Source organism: Thunnus albacares, chromosome 8, assembly GCF_914725855.1.
Source record: "Thunnus albacares chromosome 8, fThuAlb1.1, whole genome shotgun sequence".
Classification (NCBI taxonomy): Eukaryota; Metazoa; Chordata; class Actinopteri; order Scombriformes; family Scombridae; genus Thunnus; species Thunnus albacares.
The window spans coordinates 27,443,279-27,465,637 of record NC_058113.1 but is presented as its reverse complement, the minus strand read 5'-3'; the positions used below and the strand labels follow the sequence as shown (position 1 = coordinate 27,465,637).

Sequence of the window (22,359 nt, the reverse complement as noted above, 5' to 3'; positions counted from 1 at the left end):
TTAAATACAAAGATTTTTTTTAGTTTCTTGATGATTATTACTTTAAAATTATTTAAAAAAAAAACAATCAAGGATGAAACTGCAGGATGTTTACACTGCAACGGTTATTATTTATAATCCTCCTGGATTTTGAATTTATTGACTTGGTTTCAGCTGCTTTCACTTATATAAAATAAATACAGATACAGTATATTTACAGATTTCTTGAGAAAAACTTAAAGCATTCAGCAAGTCAAATATGACCTCTTCACTGATTATTCATTAAATCTCTACTCCTATTGTCTACTGTAGTGTCCTCTATAGACCTCAGCGGACGCTTCGACTTGTCATAGCAGGAAAAACGCAGATATAACGATAGCTCTGCTCCATTAAAGTAGATGTGACAGTTAGCTGACATGCACAATAAGATGACTCAAAACAAGCTATGGCCACATGAGAGAGGTGTATCATTGGGAAAATGAGATGTCACTGCTTAGACTCTGCTACAGACCTGAGGTAACATGGCTGCAATTCTGCAGAGGTTGCAGAGGTTGATAAAAGCCCTCTATTACTTTATACTATACCTAGTTAATTGAATTAGTTTCGCATGATGCAATATTTATTCTCTATGCCCCGGTCTGAATTATAACATATGATGCCGTAATTCCTTTGTGGATTTGCCTGCCCAGGGACTGCTGATGAAATTTAGCTATCTAGCTGATAAAAACACTTGAATCTACTGTAAAATTTGTATTACTAATGCACACCTGAGTTACTTTTGTTGTCCTGCCATTTAATACATTTAATATTTTTTACTCTCAGGTCTGTTTTTATGAAAGGCAATCAGAGAGGACAGCAAACTAAGAATTTCATTGTACAGTGCCGATATTTTTCTTTGTGTATGACGCTTAATACTCTTTATTCCCTTTGTAAAAACCTGAGTTGTCAGGCAACAAACCTGTCAGTGTCCTGCCAGGTCTTCCTCAGCCGGTGGATGGGGTTACTCTGCAGGGCAGACACAATGGCGTACAGCGAGGAGAAGTTCTTCCTGGCTCTGCACTCCTGTTGAAAGCACACACAGATGAATATGCTCATTTTCATGCACAAACACACTCTTACACTCACGCTCACTCTGTAACTGAGAACACCTGCGGGTGTGGGTCTGGCTGGTATTAAGTTACAGTGTCAGTTTGAGGTGCTGAATAATGTATTCTGCTAAGAGGTTTGTCCCAAAAGAAACCAGGGGTGAGCTTGGGGCGGCACTTTGGCAGCAAACCAGTGATACTGTACCTCACTTTGCCAAAGAGGATGTTAGTGTGTGTGTGAGAGTGTGTGTGTGTTGCTGGAGAGAAGCTGTGTTTTATTCACAACAAAGAGGCTGGGATAGAAATACAACTGCTCATGTGACCATAACAACCAAGGACAGGATATGTTTATGAGTATGTTTCTGTGTTTGTGTGCGTCTGTACTCGCTTCAAGCTCTTCAATATTTCAAAAGAAGCTGATTTTTGTGCACAATAACCACAACACTGTTACAAACCTCAGTTAATTTTTTTTTAATAACATTGAATAATACTTTTAAACAGACCCACACCATCACTGTTTGCCTTGAGCTCTTACATCCCAGTTTTTGACATATACCAGCACATTACTGATATGTACTGTTCATGCAAAGTCAATTTCCAAGTACTAAAAAAGGAAGTATACTTCTTGTATAAAATATGCTGATTATTAATATGCTAATTTTGAACAATCTCTCCTCTTATCTTCTGTGAAACATGGTCAATCACCAGATGCACTAAAAAGCTGTTTTGGTATTTGCTGCCACTCTAGTCCGAAAAGAACCATAAATCAATACAATAATGTGTTTTGCTTTCAGCTATTGATTGAAACGAAAATGACAAGAACAGCCATATCAGACACCAAGCAGGCTGTGATGGTATGTGCACAGTCACAGCAGAGAACAGGATTATGGTTAGAGGATTACTGGGGGTTTATTGTAGGAAAATGCATAGTTGAGGCTTTTGGACCTGCAACCCCAACTGATGTACTTCTGTACTACTGTTCAGAATGAACCATATTTCTCATTTCTAGCTTGTAAACAATGTGTTTATAGCATCAGGTTCTGCAATTTTTTTTTAACTGTGATCTTATATTTTTGTATACTGACCTCTGCCACACTGATCCATTTCTCCAGCAGTCGAGCTCTCTGCTGGCTGCGCAGTTTTGTGGGCCAAAGGCAAGATGCTAGAACCGCATTGGCCAACTTGTTGAACTGACGTACAGTGGCCCGGACCGACCAACAAACGCCCTCTCTCCCTTTTTTATCCCTCTGAGACCACAACGAGCCAAGGCAGTGGTACGGGACCAGACGAACAAACAGCTCCTGAGAGAGGTAGGATATATATATATATATGTATATTAATGAATAACAACCTGTTTCCTAAGAATCAGTAATCAAACCATGTGACCCTGTTCTGTGAGCTCTTCCTGCTTGAATTTCCTGCTGACAGAGTTTGAGTTTTCTGTGGGTGGTACCTCTCTGTTTGTTTTTGCAGCCATGGTGGCTCATGTTACTGTAAGTACCAATTTACTTCAGCGTACTCTAAATAAACCAGTTGTTACTGGGTTTCGTGAAATCAAACACCATCTTCCTTTTTTCTGCAATAACCATTCAGTGTATTTACATTCAGTAATTACCTCTCTATACAGTAGTTTTTATTGGTATTGGCGGAGTCCACCATTCCCTTGCTGGATTTAAATTGTCTACGTGAGCATGAACGATTTACAGGAACCCAGTGCCACTTTATCTCAGTGATAACAGCCTCATTGTTTACTGTTCACTCTCTTTACGCCATACCAGTGTTGTATTCATTTACTGCTCAAGCAAACTGAACATTTCCCATGTATGTTGCTTCACAATAAAAGCTTTCAGTGGGCGAGACAGGGAGTGGCTTTTATTGTGAAGCAGCCACAGGAGATTCAATGTGTCACAGAGGTAAGAAGTGACTGCAAGCATTCATCAAAAACACATCTACAATGGATCATTTTACATTTTTGCAAGACAGTAATGGTAATGGAACGAGAAGGTGCATTTACAGTGACTTGTTAGATGAACAAGCTGCATATCCCCAACTCCTCAGCAAGGCAACCAACTTTACTGCACACCGTTGTGTGGAAAACACATCCTGTGCAGCATTTTTGACTTCTTTATTAAAACAATGCATGTTTGTTTGGTTGCTCTGTAAACAGATACACCATCTTCTGTTGTATTTCCAACAAAGTAGCTGCTCAAGGAGTGTTTGTTGTAGCATTAAACCTCACTTGCTGTTACCACAATAACCACAGGTGCTGCCAAATCAACCAGGACTGAAATCTTAAAGATTAAGTTTTTTAATTAATTAATTTGATTAAGATTAACAACACCAACAGGATAGAGGAAAAAGGCAGATCAAGTCTATGGAAAGCAAACTAGTAACACGCAAACATAGTATCATTGGTCAATATTTTACTTCATGTCACTTTAAAAGACATGTTCTAGCTTAGAAAGTGAACTCACCGTCTCTATCTTGGTGAGCTGCTCAGCGATGATCGCTGCGGGGAATCCCAGGACGCTGGTGGCTTCAAACTTTGCTGCATCAGGAGGGCTAGTGAAACCAGTCTGATCTGCAAAGGTTGAAGCTATTGAATAAAACTGTGGATCATTGAATGTAATTTCTCTTCACCAACTGCAGGAATCAGTTTCTCTCAATGTTGTGACTCTGGTCCTGTGTGTAATAATGAAGTTGTTTTGTTGCAGAGTACAGAAGCCAAGAGCATCTGCGGTTGCAATTATGTCTTTCAATCTTGTTATTTTACAATCACAAGTTAGCTATCTCCTTACGTCAAGATAACAAAGTCATTTTCTCATGATAACGGTTAGTTATCTCAGGAAAACCCAAGCAAACAGGATAAACGTCTTATTTTCACAAGAAAATAACATATTTCACTTGTAACCTTGACATTATGGGATAGGAAAAAAAGTGTTGTGACCACAGTATCTCAGTATCTCGTGTCAAGAATACCTAAATAAAAGGATTCACTTCCTGAGTTTAGAAGATCCAAAGATAAGGTTTCAAAAAATATTTCTAAAGCAGTTCTCAAATTGATACCACAACCAAACAAGGTTGTATTTTTCTCTCTTTTGCAGCCTCAGTTTGCAATTTACACCGATAAATTGGGTATATTTCAACATGAAAATCTAATCTAGTGTGGCCTTCACTGTGTCATTTAAATCCCTCTTAAAATGCAAACCTTTAGAGGTGTTAGGGAGCAAGGCTTTCTCACTCAGCTCCTCAGCTATCCTGAGGAGACGAGCGCGGAGGTCAGCTGCGGAGGAGGAATCCTGGGGGAGGAGGGGAGCCAGTCGCAGCAGGCGTGAGGGCTCCCCCAAACTCTCGAAGTCTTCAGGGTACTCCGAAAGCCATGTGCTGAACACCGTACACACTGCTCTGCAGGGAGAGAGGGAGTTTTGTTTTTTTTAGCTTTGACCTCCAGACAGCAGTTTTTTTACATTGTTATAGGCGTAAATCAGGTCATTGTATTATGTCTTGAAAGTCAAAAGAATAATTTTCAAATTTTACTGGGAGCCAATGAGTGGATGTGTGATGGGACCTACATCTGCTTCTGGTTTAAACCCTGGTTGGATCTGAGCTGGTGCAGCATTTCGGAAGCAGATAAACAAGCAGTTGCAGATTGGAATTGATTGAATATATTGATTTTTTTCTAACACATCTAGCAAGTTTCCAAGACATCACCTTCTCAAGGGGTTTAGACAAGAAAAGCAGCTTAGAGATGGGTCTATAATTTATTAGAAGCAAAGGATCAAGATTGTATTATTTAAACAGACATTGAATGATCGCCCGTTTGTAAAAAGTAATAAAAACGCTTTAAACGACAGCACGTAAAGCCTGGCCAAATAGCATGAAGGACCTCTTTAAAGATGACAAAGCATGAAATGTTATGATATTGGTGGAACCATCTGACTGACTGCCCCCTCTCCCTAAAACATTGCTACTTGTCTGTAAGACAAAACTGAGGGCTTAAATGCCCAACTTTCTTTACAGTACAACAAGCCTGATTGATTTGAAGGTGCTCCCCTCCTCAGTGTCAGACTAAACAATCTCTATAGTAAGTCACTTTAAGTTTACTACTATTTAATATATTTCCCATTAGTTGGTCATCTCTAAGCAGCTTTATCTCAAAATGCCAGTAAACTACGTCAATAAATAACATATCAAGATGGTTTTTAAGACATTTTCCTTTGCTATCTTTTGTTCAGGCGTCTTCTGCTGATATTTACTTGTTGAAAGCTGCATAAATCAACATTTTTATATCAATATTTTTATAACAACACCGTGTCATGTGACAGGAGTCACTTGCTATCACTGTATCATCTGACTCTGCAGTTCCCCTCATTGTTTTGGTTTTTGTAGCTGTCACGTTTTGCTTCGGTCTGGGTGCACTCATCAACCTCATTTCCAGCAGCGACAAGCAGCTGCAGCGAAAACACTCTGATAAACCGACTGTATGCAAACTGCCCAGCACCAACAGCAGATAGACAGAGTGGAGCATTTGGCTGTTAAAGAGTATTTCCTTCAGGTATATGATGGTTTTGCATTGGCACACAGCAGCTCACTTATATTTAAGTGCACACAAACCTCATGTCACACTAAAAGTTTCACAAAGACAAACAAAGACGTTGGGTAGCGTGTTCAAAAACTCACTTGTTGAAAGATTGTCTCGTCTGGCTCCTCTCGCTGTCTCCTGGTGGGTGCTCCAATCTGTTAACAAGAAAGACAAAGTTAGTAGAGCAGACAAAAACCCAGAAAGCTCCAAAGAGTCAGTCAGCATCAAATATGTGCATTTGCTGTGTCATAAATAATACTCATGCTTTGTGATGCATATATGTATGACTTGTTTTTCCTAAGATGCTTTTTAGCAAAGGAGTTGTTGTAATGTTCGCAGGTAACACTGAGCATAATGCAGGAAGTTAAGTTCAGTACACTGGCTCTACATTGTGTTGTTTCCTTTGAAAACTTTCCTAACAGGTGTTTCATTCAAATAGTTGTATTACTTTTTAAGAAAAGAACCAAGAGTTTTCTTTTGCTGTATTATGTTGTCAAGAAAGTTGCAGTTACATATTATATGGCCACACAGGTGCTTCCTGTAAATGAAGTGCCTTGTCTGTTTATCTTATAAAAATGGAAATTAGGTTTACACTTAATTACACCCAGTTTTGTCGTTTGGTTTCTGGAACTCTTTTGCAGACACCTCCTAGTGAGAAAGGTCTCTGACATCTTTTGGCTTTATCACATTTTTAAGCTTGAATACACCTTAAAAGACTATTTAAAAGTGATTTGTATGATCAGGAAATTTCAAAATTATTCATGTGCAACACTTAACTCACAACTGATGTTGTAGAAGAGCTCTCAAAGTTTTTGAAAGTACCAAGTATGTCAAGCTAAATTTTCGAGAAAACATGTAACTTTGCACACAACATTTAGAACAGTTCTATTTGATGGAATGGTGCAGCCATAAAAACATGGGATTGATGTATGAAATAGCAGGTCCTATTGCCCTGTGATAAGTTTTTATTAACAGTGCTAGCAACATGGCTCTTGGGATGGTAATACTAGTTGGTCTCTCAGTCAACAACTTTGGTCCAGACTGGAGTATCTCAATAACTATTGGATGGATTGCCATGAAATTTCCTACAAATACTTGGGTCCCAAGAGGATGATTCCCAATGACTTTGGTGATCCCATCCCTTTTCTTCTGGCGCTCTGAGGTTGACATTTTGTTTGGATTGCCATACAATTTTTTTTATTTAAAGTTGAGTGAAATATGCATCTACTAGATGGATCGGCACAAAATTTAGAACAGACATCCATGTCCTCCACAAGATGGATTGTAATGACTTTGGTCTGGACTGAGTTGTCATTTAGTGCCACCATCAGATCAACATTTTAATTTGTCCAATACTTTGGTTTATGACCAAATACCTGCAAAACTAAAAACATTCCCATCAGCCTCCTCTGTGTGTGTTTAGTGCTAATTAGCATATGTTAGCATGCTAACACACTTCTAAACATCTACATGTTAGCCTTTTCATTGTGAGCATCATCTTGGTATAAAGAGATTTGTTCCTCCAATTTAGGCTGAGCTGAGTAACAGTCTTAAATACTCAGTTAACTCAATTTCTTCCTCTTCCCAAATTCCCACTGGCCTGAATAAGTCTAAGATTTCACTGCTTCAAACTACACAAACCCAACCAGACAGGCTACTGACAGCTGCTGTCTTGTTGTGCATCAATGCCCCTGGAACTGTTATCATACCAGCTACTTTCCTTTTTATTTACTGTTCTCATTTTTGAGTCTTTTTTAAAACCCTCCCTGGACACTGGATTTTCTTGCCAGACAAAAACTCCAAACACAATCGTTCTGATCAGAGGCGAAACTCTTTCCTACCTGTCAGTGAGGATGTCCAGCACTCTTCCTGTGGAGGTGAAGGATCGATAGGTAGACAGGAAGATGGTGATGAAGGAAGAATCTCCCATGGAGAAGGAGTGGAGGAGGTGGAGCACAAGCTTCTCTTCTGTTCCTGCTTTCACACACTGTGAACGAGAAGCCGAGGACTGGAGGAAGGAAAAGAGAGCAAAAGACAAGAGAAAGGAAGTTCGTGTTATTCATGTTACCCTTCTACTCATGTCTCGAGTGGTCTATAAGATCAGTCAAACGAGTATGTCTTACCAACGGACTGCTGGGGGCGACATGATGTTGTTTGACCACCACTGTGTAAATCACTCCATCCTCTTCCTCCTCCACCACAGTGGACTATAGAGCAGAGAAAATGACGTTAAGACGCTGTTCAATGCATGACTTTGGATTTTTTAAAAGATAAGTGAATTGACATTATGAGGAGTAATGAAGCATATGTTTAATGAAAACTTATGAAATCTAACCTTACTTTTTTACTGAACTAAAAAAAAAAACTTCTAACATTAGCCAGTCTCAGTAAAATAATGATTGAGATATCATCTGTTTCACTAGAGACACATAATATCCATGCATGTGTAAAAAAAGAGCATAAAATCAAGTTGCTTTGAACTAATTTCTCACATGCTACATGGAGCTCTAACGATCCAATTTTAGCCTCGGGGAAAGTCCCTGACACAGTTTCCCTATTTTACACTGGTGCTGGCTCAAAGGATCACAGCAACACAGTCGGCCTTACCAGATCCAGAGGACAGTACCAGGTAGTCTTCATCGGTGAGGGCTCTACCTGAGAGAGAGAACCATACAACATAGACAGAAATAAACACATTTGTCATATTAGAAAAAAAAGCTTTATACCAAGTGAATCAGGAGTAAAGCAACACATCATATCATCATTACTGGATGAGATAGTGGTTGTCACTGTTCTTGGTCTGTGATGCCTTCAAATGACGACAAACTAGTCCCGACCCACCAGGCTGTATATACATTTCAACCAAAGAATGATCTCCTTAGATAAACCATATGGTAATTGTTTATGATTATTTTCTCGATTAATTGTTATGTCTATAAAATGGCAGAAAATGCTGAAAAATGCCCTTTTTAAACAGTCCCAAACCCAAACATGATCAGTTTACTGTTATGGATAAAAAGCCATTCAATCATCATCATGTATGAGAAGCTGAAACCAGCAAATATTTGGCCTTTTTTAAATTAAAAAATGACTAAAATGATTATTCAATTATCAAAATAGTTGCTGATTAGTTTTCTGTAGATTGACTAATCATTGCAGCTCTATACTCTCTACTGTTCATTTTAAAGAGTTTTAAAGAGTTGAGATGGTGCAACACAATAGATTATTATTTTGGATTGATTTTAGATTTATCCCTAAACTTGGTTTAATGTGCAACTAAAGCATAGTGTCCGCCAATCACACACATACAAACTCATAAATGCTATAGCCTTTTGAATGTTGTTCAACAATAGGCTTTCTTGCAGACTTAAAATCAAAATCCAGTAGTCCAGTCCAATACAATCAATGTACAGGTATTTGTCTTGGCAGCAGTCATATCAACAACTACATACTGACACACACACGGTTCTGCGATAGCGGGATCCTACAGCATAAGTCATGTTACAGTCAGCAGATGACTCATGGCATTTTAATGGGGAGAAGAAGTGTGAGATATACTCCAGAGGTATTCAAATACTGTTGAAGCAGCCAGAAAAATAAGAGCCACATGACAAAACAGCTTTATTATGACATCCTTGAGGCAGGGTGTGTCGACAACAAGGCCCAATTTTTTTTTTTTTTACAGCACAAATTTGAGATATAATCATATTCATTCCTGTAGGGTTTGAGTTATAGATGGAAAATCAGCATTTTTTATTTCTCAACTAAACTTAAGCTCAACAAAATGAAGACATGTTTTTAACAACATCATATAACATTAGTAATTTAGATTTAGTTGCTGTCTAGTGTTACCTCTCATACTAAAAGGAGCTGTTAATCATTTTTAGATTGACAGCAGGTTCCAATCTTGTGTTGTGAATTTCTGGTGGTGGGAGGGACTGCCCTCCTGTTTACAGCTATATCACAGATTGTGCATTTAACTAATATGCTGATCGATAGCACTTTACACTTCTCCTGACACTGATGCTTTCTGTGACTTTCCGTGATAAAAAATGTATGAGCAAAACACTGAGTGCAGTCATACTGCATGTCTGGGGAAATCTCCAGACAATTTTAGACGGTTCATACTCATCGTGAGTCAACACTTGAGCAACACCTTGGAAACACACTCACAACAAACACACCAAAAATCTTCCAAAACCATTTTGAATGTTAACCAGCTTCTCAAAAAGAAAAACTAATGACCATTCATTTTGCATGTGCTGACTTGTGAGCTTTCTCAAATGCAAATTCAAAGTCACAGTATGAGCTAAGAAAACATTCATGCGGGCAGCAGAGGCGAAACGTGGAGCAACCACTGCTGCCTTGTGGTCTGCTATTTCCCCAGCTCAACCTACAGTGTAATTAGTTGTAATAGGCATGTGTTAGCCTCTATTAGCCTACTTCAGATTACCTTTACTTGACTTGATCAAAGGTCAAGCAGGCCTCCAAGCAGGCGCTGCTTTCAAAAAGGATCCTACTGCTCTGAATAATAGTCTCTCTGTACCAAACCAGTTATTCTGCCTGCTATCTCTACTTGCTTTTACGCAAATCTGCCTGCGATTCTATCTTTCCCATGAAATAAACCAATATACACACACAAGAAAAGAGAGAAGAAGAAAAAAAAAAAAAAAAACAGTCACACAAGTTACCTTTCCCTCGGCAAGTCCAGACAGGTAGCAATCCTTAAGCTTCCTGGAAATTTTCAGGATGAAGGTACTAATACCATTTTCATTTCCCCCATTTGCTCTCATCTGTCGTTCCCTTTGTTGTCTTTCTCTCTCTAATTGACTGCCTCTGTTGTCACTGTCAGTTGACCTAGATCTGTATGTTTAAGTCTTTACCGTTTGCCTCTCCGAGTCTTATGTCTGTATCTCACAAAGACACACCTGAAGCAGGAGCTTAGTCCGGCCCCTGTGAGCCTGCATCACCCGGGAACACCCATTATGCACACACACACACACAAACACACACACATACACACACACACACACACACACACACAATTCAAACACACATTTAGGGATATGTTGGTGTTGATAGGACAACGCTCATTTTTAGTGAGTCACCTTTTACACACACACTCTCACACACACATATGCATATGAATAATTCACATACAAACACACTGCTCACACAAATAAAGACCCTCATCAATAGACACACGTGCACTTGCCTGCACACAAACACACACACACACACACACACACACACACGTTGAGAGACAAAGCCCTGAAGCTATTTCCAGAACAATACCCCCTCTCTTTCAGTTTCTCCTCGCCACTCTCCTGCTCTTTTTGCCTTTGTAGATGACCTTCCCATGCAGATAAACCAGTTTGACTGTGTATCCTGTTTAATGCTACACCAAGCAAAACAACAATTAACTAAAAAAGCCACCATCTGACTATTGGCAGAAGTTTGCTGTGTGAGAGGTGAGAGGCCTCTAGTCTAATAAAGGTAATAAATGTTCAGCAGCCACTAAACCAGGAAGCATGCTGTGTTTATTTAAGGGGCTAATGACATCGCAGAGTGAAGCCATGCTAACTAGGTGGAGACTTTCACGGCTGTGTGTGTGTGTGTGTGGATGGCAGTCACCTCATTAGCATGTCAGGTAACACACAGCCGAGACTGCAAGGTTAATGATTAAAGCAATATTATTTGTTTTTGTCGTCTTGGAGACAGCTGAGCAATGTAACATTTATCATATCATATTATCCTGTTAAGTTGTTATGGCTAACATGTTAGCAAACATTTACCAATTTATATATCCAGCAACCACAGAGTAACAGTGTGTTCAATGGAGTTTAGATTAGGGTCCACAGAGTAATCCCTGTTTAATCCCTATTTACAGCATAATTTTTCTGTACCATCAGTGTACCAGTAAAGTACATACAAGTACATACATGCAAGTACAATCAAACAAAATGTGAAGTTACAGAATAAGAGGGTAACAATCTGGGAATTTACAAAGAATTTATACTGTAGGTATTTTTTTAAAGGGGATGTATCATGCACATTTCCAGGTCTATATTTATATTCTGGGGCTCTACTGGAAAATCTTGTATGATTTACAGTTCAAAAAACTCCTCACTTATCTTATACTGGCCCTTTATGCAGCCCCTCAATTCAGCCTGTCTGAAACAGGCCGTTTTAGCTCCTGTCTCTTTAATGCCCCCCTTCCCAATGAACCCACTCTATTCTGATTGGTTAGCTCCCAGAGGCTGCTACTTGGCAGAGGCTACGTAAACAAACAGCAGCAGTAGGATTTCACTTCTTTTACTCGTTCTCGACTCGAAATGAAACTTCTCAAATACGTCCGTGCATGTTCGAGCCCAAATCCGTAACAAAATATGTGAACGAACAACGCGAACAACCTGTAGAACAACCTTAGCAACAAAGGTTAGGAAATTGACAGCGTGTGGACATGCATGAACAATCTGATGTTATCACGAGGAGGTTGTGAGGTTGTGGGCTACAAAACCAAAACAATGAGAAATTCCAGATCAAGTTGATAATTTTTTGTAGTTTTGTCTCTATGAGCAACCCATTTTGCATTACACATTCACTCATTGACCATGTAAAAACTATTGATAGGTGCGGCTTTAATTGTAACTGTAATACAATTTCCTCTGAAGTCAGGTCCTCCAGATGAATAGATGCTTACTGAAAAATTGTGCAAAATTTGGCCTAGAAGAGAAAGAGAAATAAAACAACTGTGCAAAATGTGTATGAAATAAAAATTATACAATATATATTAAGAAAATGCAAAAATAAGTTACTCAAACTACTAGTTATGTCTGCTTATTAGCATTATTCATCCTACGAAGCCAGATCATACACACAGTTAATTGTTTTTACTTAGACTTTAAATATCTGCAAGTCTGACATCATTAGGCCCCACTGGACTCAATTTGTTAAGGCTTTGTTTATTCTGAGTCTTAAAAATAGATATTGAAACTCTTAGAACTGGTTGATATGGATGAATGTCCTGAGTAACAATGCCAAGTTACAATTTTCTTAAACCAAAGTAGGTCAGTTACTCTCACATATTTTTAAATGTCACAAATAAGCCTCCCTGCATAAAATGTTAACACCAGATGAGACCAAAAAATCTTTTAAGCAATAAAACTTTGAACTTTACTCTGAATTAGATAACATAGGTCATAATACAATAAGAGAACAGATAATAACAGAACAAATAAAAATTGATTAAGCATGATTTTGACTCAGACTAATAGTGTGAACATAGAAAGTACGATAAAGCATTAGACGTGTCTTATGCGGTAGATGCATGGGCACGCAGTTAGCAGTATGATTAACAGCAGTATGGAGCAAACGAGTCTCACTGAGATAAAAATAATTGCGAACAAGACTTTAAATATAGCTTATTTATATGTAAGATAATATATTTCACGCCTTAGGCATAGTCTTACTGCTTCCTTATAAAAGAGTGAAAGTGTTTTAGAGCTCTCACTGATCACTTTTCTGGTTTCCTGGTGATCCTGTGGGCCTTAATCACTGACACAAAGGAAACTTGCCTTTTGCTCTGTTCTTACTCCAGACAGAGCTGGTATATTGAGATACTTGAGATAAAAGTATATTTGGTGGGGTATCAATTGAGTTTGCCTTCTGAAACCATTTTCTGAAACCTTCAGCTGTTTCTGTGGAGAAACTTTCCAAGGTGTAATAGATGTCTGTAATTTGGAGTTCAGCTGCCTGATAAGGATCATGATATAGGCCACAGTGGTGGGTGGCATGGGTTGCTTCTGGTTAATAAAAAATGACTCCGCAGCTGTTATTCATGAATCTCATGTGATTTTTTAAAAGATTTATCAAAACTACTATTGATTTTTTCCCATATGATCCCTTGTTGTTGCCAGATTTGACACTTTGTTTATGTTCCTTGCGAGATGGGATCTTCTCTTAAGGCCAAACGTTCCCCCACCCCCAGCTGCATGCAGGAAGTACATAATAAGTGGAGACAAACACAGGAAGCAGGACGTGCTGTCGTGTTGTGAAGCTATTTTTCTTCCCTTCTCCTTCCATCACAAGTTCAGCCTGCGTCAACCTCTCCTTGAGAACAACTACGTCAACTATTGGAGGGCACCAGAAAAGCACCGGGCAGGAAGCCGACTCTCCATTTTCACCCCCTGGTCTCAAAAAACAACCAGTTCCAACCTTTTTCCTTAAATACCTTCATGTAGTTGTGCTTCCGCTGTGCCAAAAGGCACTGCCTTTGAACAAATACACCAGTCTTTCCACCAAACAGGGGGTCATAAATATATCTTCTGAAGCTTTATTTAAAGATAACCATTGTTTTTTTTGAGTGGTCCACAACCCAGACCCTTTCCTTCCTATCTTTCTCTCTGCTCCTCTTCTCACGCTTTCATCTATGTATCCCTTGGTGCCCGTTATCTGCTTTCTTTCAAGTAAAACTCTTTGGCATTCAGGTCAAAACTGTTCTGTTCCCCTTAAAGGAAAGAATCTCCCTTGGATACGATTACTTTGTTAGTAAGATACCATCAGTCTCTGATCTGTAAATTGTGGGGAATAGCTGACCTTTCGGTGTGGAAAAACTGTCTTAATCTTACTCCTCACATTTGATTGTCATGTGTAATTTCCACTATTACCTTGATAGATACTTCTGAAAATGTCCAACTTGTTCCTGCGGTAGGTTTACTGGTATGTACAATGGCTAGCTGGCCAGCCAAGCAATATGTAAAATGTGTGATTGTTGAACATCTCATTCCCAGACCTGGGCATGAATCTGCTGCTGTAATAGCCTCCGCTCTTCTGGGAAGGTTTTCAATGACATTTTGGAACCTGACTGCAGGGATTTGCTCCAATTCAGCTACAATAGCTTCAATGATGTCGGCCACTGACGTCGGATGATAAGGCCTGGCTCATGGTCAGTTCGTCTCAAAGGGATTGAATTGGGTTGAGTTCAGGGCTCTATGCAGGCCAGTCAAGGTCTTACACATCAAACTACTAAAATCATTTCCTTATGGACCTGGTTTTGTGCATAGGGGCATTGTCATGTTAAAGTAGGAAAGTGCCTTTCCTAACATACAACACAATATTACTTATTACACAATAATACATCACTGCCTTCAAATAGAACACATGATGTTATATTTAGAGATGCAATGATTCACTTTCTGTTGATCGACTAATCAATTAATATTAATTGATCAACAGAAAATGAACCGACAACTATTTTAGATAATCAAATAAACATTTTTGGTCATTTAAAGCAAAAATAACAAACAGTAGCTGGTTGCAGCTTCTCAAATGTCTTGACATTTGAAGACGTCACCATGAGCTCCACAAAATTATGACAAGCATTTTTCACTATTTTGGTATTTTATAGACAAAACTAAGAAGGTAAACTTAGATAATAATCAGGAGATTAATTGATAATGTAAATTCAGCTGAAGCTCTAGTTATATTTTTGTCATGGAAAGGTAAGCGCACAACATTCTTGACTTTTTAGTTAATGGAAGATCCTGGCTCACACATCCAAGTTTCCCTCATTAAAGAATGATCAAGTGGCCATATTGGTTTCCACTTGACAGACTGTCCTTGGAGACCGGCTGTGATACTGGATACTGTTTATAGGGAGAGCAGGTGTACACTGCATCGACCGGCCAAACCGCTACATACATTATTTACCGCGAGGTCCGGCAACCGCTGTGTGACATGAGCACAGAGGAAGTCTGCTCATTTGGAAAGAGAGTCAGTGCAACTTCTTTTTTTAGCCGTGTGCGAGTTTCTTCAGGCCTGGTGTAAAGTCAAACTAACAAGTCATGTGCCGGTCATGTGTGGTTGGGTCAAGATAAGTTGGTCAGTAGATCATCATGACTCAAGGAAAATGCTATGTTACCATTTGTGGCTATTATTGAAGTCTGCATTTTTCAGCAAACATGCGAGAGACAAAAAAAAAACAAACTATTTCGCCGTAGCTGTAAACCTGGATGATACTTTGAAGTAAAAGGCCTCAAAACAACACTCCAGCTGTGTGTGAAGTTCATACAGAGAAGGTGATAAGGTTCAACACACCTCGCTATCATGCCACTAAACATTAACAGAGGTGAAAGATCGTGGGAAATTCACCTGTGCTACAGACCTTTTAACTTCCTCCTATTTAGTTCAACTAAAGTACAGATGTTACTCTGAAGTCAATGCATATCAGAGACAAACTGCATACAAGCAAAGCAGCAAAAAGAACTCATATGCAGAGAAGTGCAGAAGAATTGTCTTAAAAGTGAATTATTTAAAAGTCTATTGCATTAGAAGATGTAAAAAGTTTAAAAGTTCACCCTGGTGGAAAAGCATCAAACACATACTGTACGTACGCCGCATTTCTCTCTTTCTGTCTGGATCACACTGATCTTATTCCCTCAAGGTTTTCTGAAAACCAAGCCGACCGCATCTGCTGTTTATTCAAGAGAAGGGTAGTTGGACGGAGGACTGCTGTAAATGCTTTTAGCTGTGTTGGCTGGGGGGGGGGACCATGACAAATGAAAAGTTTGTAATCCTCTCTCAGCTCCGTCGGATCACTTTATTATGTGAACAGAAAATAAAATGAATAAAGTAGGCGGCAGTAGACTGTCAATACTCAAACAACATCACTCAGAACTTCACAGAACGACGCTGTGGGAAATAGTCTCGCTCTCAAACACACCATAGTTGCCACTATAAGCACACACACTCAAGTGACAAAATGATGGATGTGTTTCATTGATGCAAAAGTAAAACACACTCACCTGTGAAGTTTCAAGTTCACCGCTGCTGCTCCTCCTCCCTGATTGGTGGCTCGGGGTGCCGCTGTCAGGTGACAAGGGCCGGTAGCCAATGAGAGGCACATTGCTTGACTCCACCCCCGGCAGGTCACAACCACCTGTTCGCATGTTACGGGGGAGCATGATGCCAGCTGCCACGGACGGGAAGAACACAAGAAGAGAAGTGTTTCATGGTCTCTTAAACAGCCGTTCGAGCAAACATCTTGAGAGTTTGCAGAGATTAAATAAGCGCTAACATATTCAGTAGTGCTCATGATAAAACAAAGTAACATTTGAAGTTTATTATTCTGCTTATAAGTCACTCTAGAGAAGCATGTTAGTAGAGTTTTGCTGCTGGAGTCCTCGTTAACACCAAGACAGTTGACCACATCTCTTTTAGCTTACTTCAATCTTCTTTTTTATATTGCTCCTATTTATTTGCCTTAATGCGTGTAGGGCTGCAACTAACAATTGTTTTCATTCTCGATTAAACTGTCGATTATTTTCTCGATTAATCGAATAGTCGTTTGATCTATAAAATGTCAGAAAATGGTTAAAAAACATGTCAATCACTGTTTCCCAAAGTCCAACAGCTCACAACCCAAAGATATTCAGTTTACTATCATAGAGGACTAAAGAAACCAGAAATTTTGTTTCTCAAAACAATTAATTGAATATCAAAACTGTTGCTGATTAAATTTCGGTTGATCAGCTAATTGATTAATTGTTGCTGCTCTACTTGTGCCTATTTTATATCTTGTGTTAATTATCTTTTTTCTGTGTTGTAAAGCATTTTGAATTGCCTTTTGTTGATAAGTGCTATACAACTGAACACAATTCTTAACTGTTACACATTGGTGAGTAAAGGATGGATAGATTCACTTTTTTTGGGATCACACAACAGTCTAATTAGTACAAAAACACATGCAAATCAATGTACAGCCAAATTGTAACTAGGTAGGCTGTGATTGCTCTCAAACTGCTAAAGATCGTTGTTGGACAGGATATCAAGCAAAGTCTGACTTTGGCAATGATTGTGAAAACATTACAGCATACTTTGAGTGCAAATTGGAGACATTTTAAACACAAGGAATATACAAGAATAAGTTAATGGTGGCATTGAGGCCATTTTGCATTTAATTTGTTAAACACATTCATTGTGCCCTACAGCAGGTCAGGATTTGCATAGCTTTCATTTCCCTTTCCTGTCTTTGCTATTTGGATTGCCATGAAGATAGACATCTAGTAAACACTGCTTCAGGAAGAGAGGTGTAGGAGGGAGAGAGATGGAGAGCTTGATACTTGACTCACACACAGTGATGCTAGCTTGAAGCACTTTGATGAAACCACTGTTTCAGCACTCAGCTGTGTAGGTAGTGCATGACATGTTAATAAATATTGTGTGTGTAAATTGCAGTTTCTTTTGATTTTTGTGGGAAAAATGTGCAGGATGGCTGACTGGTGGCTGCTGTAACTGAAAATCCTCAACTTGAATCCCCTACATGGCCCACTACCACTGGTGAAAATGACCTGTGAGCAAGGTGCTGGACCCCCTTTCTGTTCTCACAGCTTTAGATGCAAGCAAGAGCTAAAAAGCCTCAAGTGTGATATAAAAATGTGCCGGCACTCCCAACTTTCTATTGTGCTTTTGTCTTGGTCTCCTGCAGCTCTGTGGCATTTGTGCAACACTTAGTTACATAATCATCTATCATTCTTGCAGGTTTGTAATTTCACTCGTTATATTCTTGCTTACAAGGACTAGTTTGCAATCTGCATGAGATGAGAACAGGCAGAGAAAACATGCATAAACAGTGCAGTTTATGCACTAACGGTTACGCTGAGCTGTGAATGGCTGCTATTCACTGGCTCTGACCAAAGCAAACAGCTCACATATGACTGAGGTGAACACACACACACACATATGGCTGTAACTAGGTTACAGTTAAGTCACACCACACAATGCTCCTTTTCTGCTCAATACATGCTGCCATAGGGTGGTGCTACAGTCTGTGCAGTCCTAATGATAGCTTCTGTGTCCATGTAGGATAGTGAGAATAAAGCCTGACAGTCTGAGGGCTGTAAAAGTTTGTGCACTGACACTCCTATTTAAATATACAAGAGTGACATATGACATTTGCTTCCTATTGTGAGTCACCCGATGACACAAAGGGCCTTGAAATTTTATCAAAAGACGTTAAAATGAAGCAGATAGAGGAACAGAAATGAAGGAAGCTGTAATTCAACTTACTGATAGCCGAGTGTCATTAGCAGGATGTAGGCTATCCAACTGTGGTCAGCTGGATTCTGGCAGCATTGGATGACCGCTGTTACTGCTGGATCGGTGGCCGGCTCAGCTGAGGGGAGTCGCACCCATCTGTACCGTCACCGATGACAACGACTAGGGAGTCTCCGTCCACCGCCTCGCCCCCCTCCCCACCCTCTCTCTCTCTCCTCTATCTGTGTCCCCACACTGCCCGTCTGTCCAGCCTTCAGCAGCTGATAGCGCACTTTGGTTTGGCTGCAAACTCGCTCCCTCTCCTCCACCTCCTCCCTCTCCTCTCTCTTTCTCTCTGACGTCGCAGTTCCTGTATGTTGTGCACTCAGCGCTTTGGCAACCGCTGCGTCTCTCTGGTTAGTACACAGTGTGAGGATACTGTACACCAGACCGTCTACGATACACCGCTCCACAGGGGAAATGTGACTTTATGGACTGAAGGGGGTCTAGACACTCACTGCGCACGAACGCATTTACGCATAACCGGCTCGCGCGCACGCACGCACGCAAACACACGCGCTTCTCTGTTGCCAGTGACAGTCCCTAAACCTATAACCTATAACCTTTTCACCTCGTTTTACCTAATCCTAACCGTAGCCATAATCCTCAATCCAAAAGCTCTTTAAACAACATCAAATCTATAATCTTATTTGAATAAACTGTCGAAAAAACAAAGATATCCTATTATATTTACATATTCTTAACCTGAACTAAACAAACTAAACTACAGATCCTAAACCTATTTAATCTGTATCATACATCTAACCCAACCTAATCATTAAAGTTTTAATTTCAACCCTAAACTCGAGGCCTAATCCTGAACTAACCCTAATCCTAATTTTTACTGTCACTGAATCTAAAAATAATTTCCAGTTCTGATGTTAAAGGGGTATTTCAGTGATTTAGCTAAATACATTTAATGTACTTAAGTACAATTTTGAGATACTTAACTTTTTACTTCACTACACGTATCTGACATCTGACGTTACTGGTAAATTTTCAGATTAAGATTTATATAATCCCCAGTTTTGGGGGTTTTTTTTTGTTTTGTTTTGGTTTCTTTTTTCTTTTTTCTTTTTACTTTTTTTGGCTTGCTATCCCTCACAAAAGAAAAACAACTATCTGTGAACTACTTTTTATTATCAAATATTTTGACTTTTGCAGGATTTTTTACATTGTGGACTTGGTACTTTTACTTCAATAAAGGATCTGAATACTGTGTTGGTGTCATGTACATATGGAGATAATATACTTATATTGTGTGTACCTTGTATTTTTCTATATGCATCTGCAACAGTTGAGACCAAGACAGATGTATATCTTATCTTATCATATCTTATTTTATCTTATCTTACCTTACCTTACCTTACCTTACCTAACCTAAATAATGTCTTTCAGTGGAACCCCGTTGCCTCCTAGATGCCACTTCTCTCACAATCAGTTAACAAAATGTTTGCAGCTCTGTTGCTCTAAAACTGTAAAAGTGCAACACCACATCCACAGGAAACACCACAAGCGTAGTTGTATGGATGCCAGCAGAAATGGCATGAATACAAGGCACAAGGTGTCACAGAGTGGTTTTATGAGGATGAAAATAACAAACACACACATGCATTAGTTTTCACAGTCACCGGATCTCAAAATAGTTGAACACCTACAGGAGATTATGAAGTGATGTGTTAAACTGCTCCCTTGTGAACTTTCTGATAACCATTGGATCTCTCTAACTTTCTGTTTGTTTGTTGTATCACAAGCACATGAGTTGTGTACCTATCTCTCTCTCTATATCTATCTTTCTTCTTCTCCCTCTCTCCCCTTATTTTCTCCTCCACGTCCTCTCTTCCCACTCAGGCTTCTTTGAACTGGACCATTGGCCGTCCTGGGACCACTCTCCTTCCCTTGGCTGTTGGATCTGAATCTTCATCTTCCAGGAGATTCAGACTGAGCCTCTTGTCTCTCCCTCCCTTCGTAATCTGTCCTCTTTCCAGATCTCCATGGTGAGAGGAGGTCACATGGCTCAGGTCCTATCTCTGTCTGGCAGCACCTGGACATTCCTTGATGCCCTACCAATTACATGTTATCAATTTATGTATCATTTTGTCATCCTGTTTTTTCCTTACTATAATTTTACTATCTGTTCTATTCTGTCAGTCCTTCTTGAAGTTTCATCCATTTTTTCCCTGTTAAAGGGTGTTTTGGGGAAGTTTTTCCTTATTCAAATACAAGGTCTAATAAAGATAGAGAATGTTGTGTTGCTGTACAGATTGTAAAGCCCTTTGAGGCAAATTTGTGATTTGCGATATTGAGCTATATGAATAAAAATTGACTTGGCTTGACTCCCTCCAAAACCATCGTCAAAATGCCAAATGAAGGATTATCTGTTGGGATAATGTTTGATTTCTCTAGTAAAGTTTAAGAGACTCTGAGAATTTATACCAAGGAGCGCTTAAGCTGCTCTGGACGCTCATGGTGTCCAAACACTTGACGTTGAATTTTTTCATTAATTGTCACCCATCTGTATTTAGTACAGTATAAAGTCTGATCTAAAAAGCTCAGTCTCATCACATCTCATCACACAGATCTTAACTGTGTTGTGCTTGACTCCAGTCTTTGATTAATTGACTGATGCTCTTATTAATGAAGAGATGCATGACTACAGACTGATTGACATTACACATGTTGCTGTTGCCTGAGTCAACTGTTGCAGGGATGAATGAGACACTCTGTAACCACTCTTATCAATAAAGCCGCCATGTCACTATAATGACTAGGTGCATTATGTTTACGTTTAAGACTTTGAAATTGTGACACTGAAAAGAACATTTTGGTAGCGCTTTGTTAGTCCTTCTATTTTATGCACATTTCCTTGACATTTTCTATGTAATTTGCAGGTATTTTTAGATATATATAGTATTTATTTTTATTTTTTTATTTTTACACACAGAGTGGTGCAAATTATATGAAAAATGGAAAAAAAAGTGTTAAATTGGTTTAGTTGGTAAATGAACTCTGATTATATTTGGGTTCATTGTTGTTAATATTTTAAAAGTCTTAATAAATTAAACCGACTCTTAAAAACTCCATAATGAGTGCATTTCCTGTAGACTACCAAATTACATTACTCTTTCAAATAAATGTCCTAAGAATTAACAGCTACACAGCAGCTACTTTTAGAGGGAAAAATCCTGAAAATTAATAGGAAAGCAAGAGGTCAGTAAAATAAAGTGTTACCAAAAATGCTGATAGACACCTACACACTTACCAACTAAACCAACATAACTTTTGTACTAAATTGCACCACTCTCTCTATAAAATGTACTAGAAAAATTAACCATTAAATACCTGCAAATTACTCCAGGAATTTTATACTCATTTCCAGGAAATGAGTAAACAATTCAGGGGCCTGTAAATATTTTTGACAGCAGATTCTCACTGACACACACTATGGAAAATGAAAACTACTGTATGCTATACTAAGATTTTGTGAATGTACAAAATTCAAATCACATGTTATGTCAATATTTATGTCAGATCTATTATATCAGACTTTATATCTATCATATCATCCTTAAACAATGCCTACATGTAACCCCTCATCACAGCAGTGAGCAGTACAAC

General features: G+C 39.0%; 1 protein-coding gene across 3 annotated transcripts in view; it reads right to left on the bottom strand.

Annotated features, from left to right (window-relative positions):
* The window catches only part of rgl2 (ral guanine nucleotide dissociation stimulator-like 2), a 30,971-nt gene extending 11,772 nt beyond the window's left edge, over positions 1-19,199 (bottom strand). Inside the window, exons 1-10 of one of the 3 annotated variants that reach the window (XM_044359849.1) lie at positions 18,715-19,199; positions 16,452-16,621; positions 8,254-8,301; positions 7,770-7,853; positions 7,488-7,654; positions 5,745-5,801; positions 4,273-4,469; positions 3,539-3,645; positions 2,150-2,365; positions 938-1,041 (exon numbers count right to left, since the gene is read on the bottom strand). In XM_044359849.1, coding sequence (XP_044215784.1) covers positions 938-1,041; positions 2,150-2,365; positions 3,539-3,645; positions 4,273-4,469; positions 5,745-5,801; positions 7,488-7,654; positions 7,770-7,853; positions 8,254-8,301; positions 16,452-16,610 — 1,139 coding nt within the window. In that variant the 5' untranslated portion in view covers positions 16,611-16,621; positions 18,715-19,199. Of the gene's footprint in view, positions 1-937; positions 1,042-2,149; positions 2,366-3,538; positions 3,646-4,272; positions 4,470-5,744; positions 5,802-7,487; positions 7,655-7,769; positions 7,854-8,253; positions 8,302-10,337; positions 10,548-16,451; positions 16,622-18,714 lie in introns of those variants that run through there. The other 2 variants (XM_044359848.1, XM_044359850.1) reach the window with 2 other exon arrangements.
* Between the last annotated feature and the right edge of the window lie 3,160 nt (positions 19,200-22,359).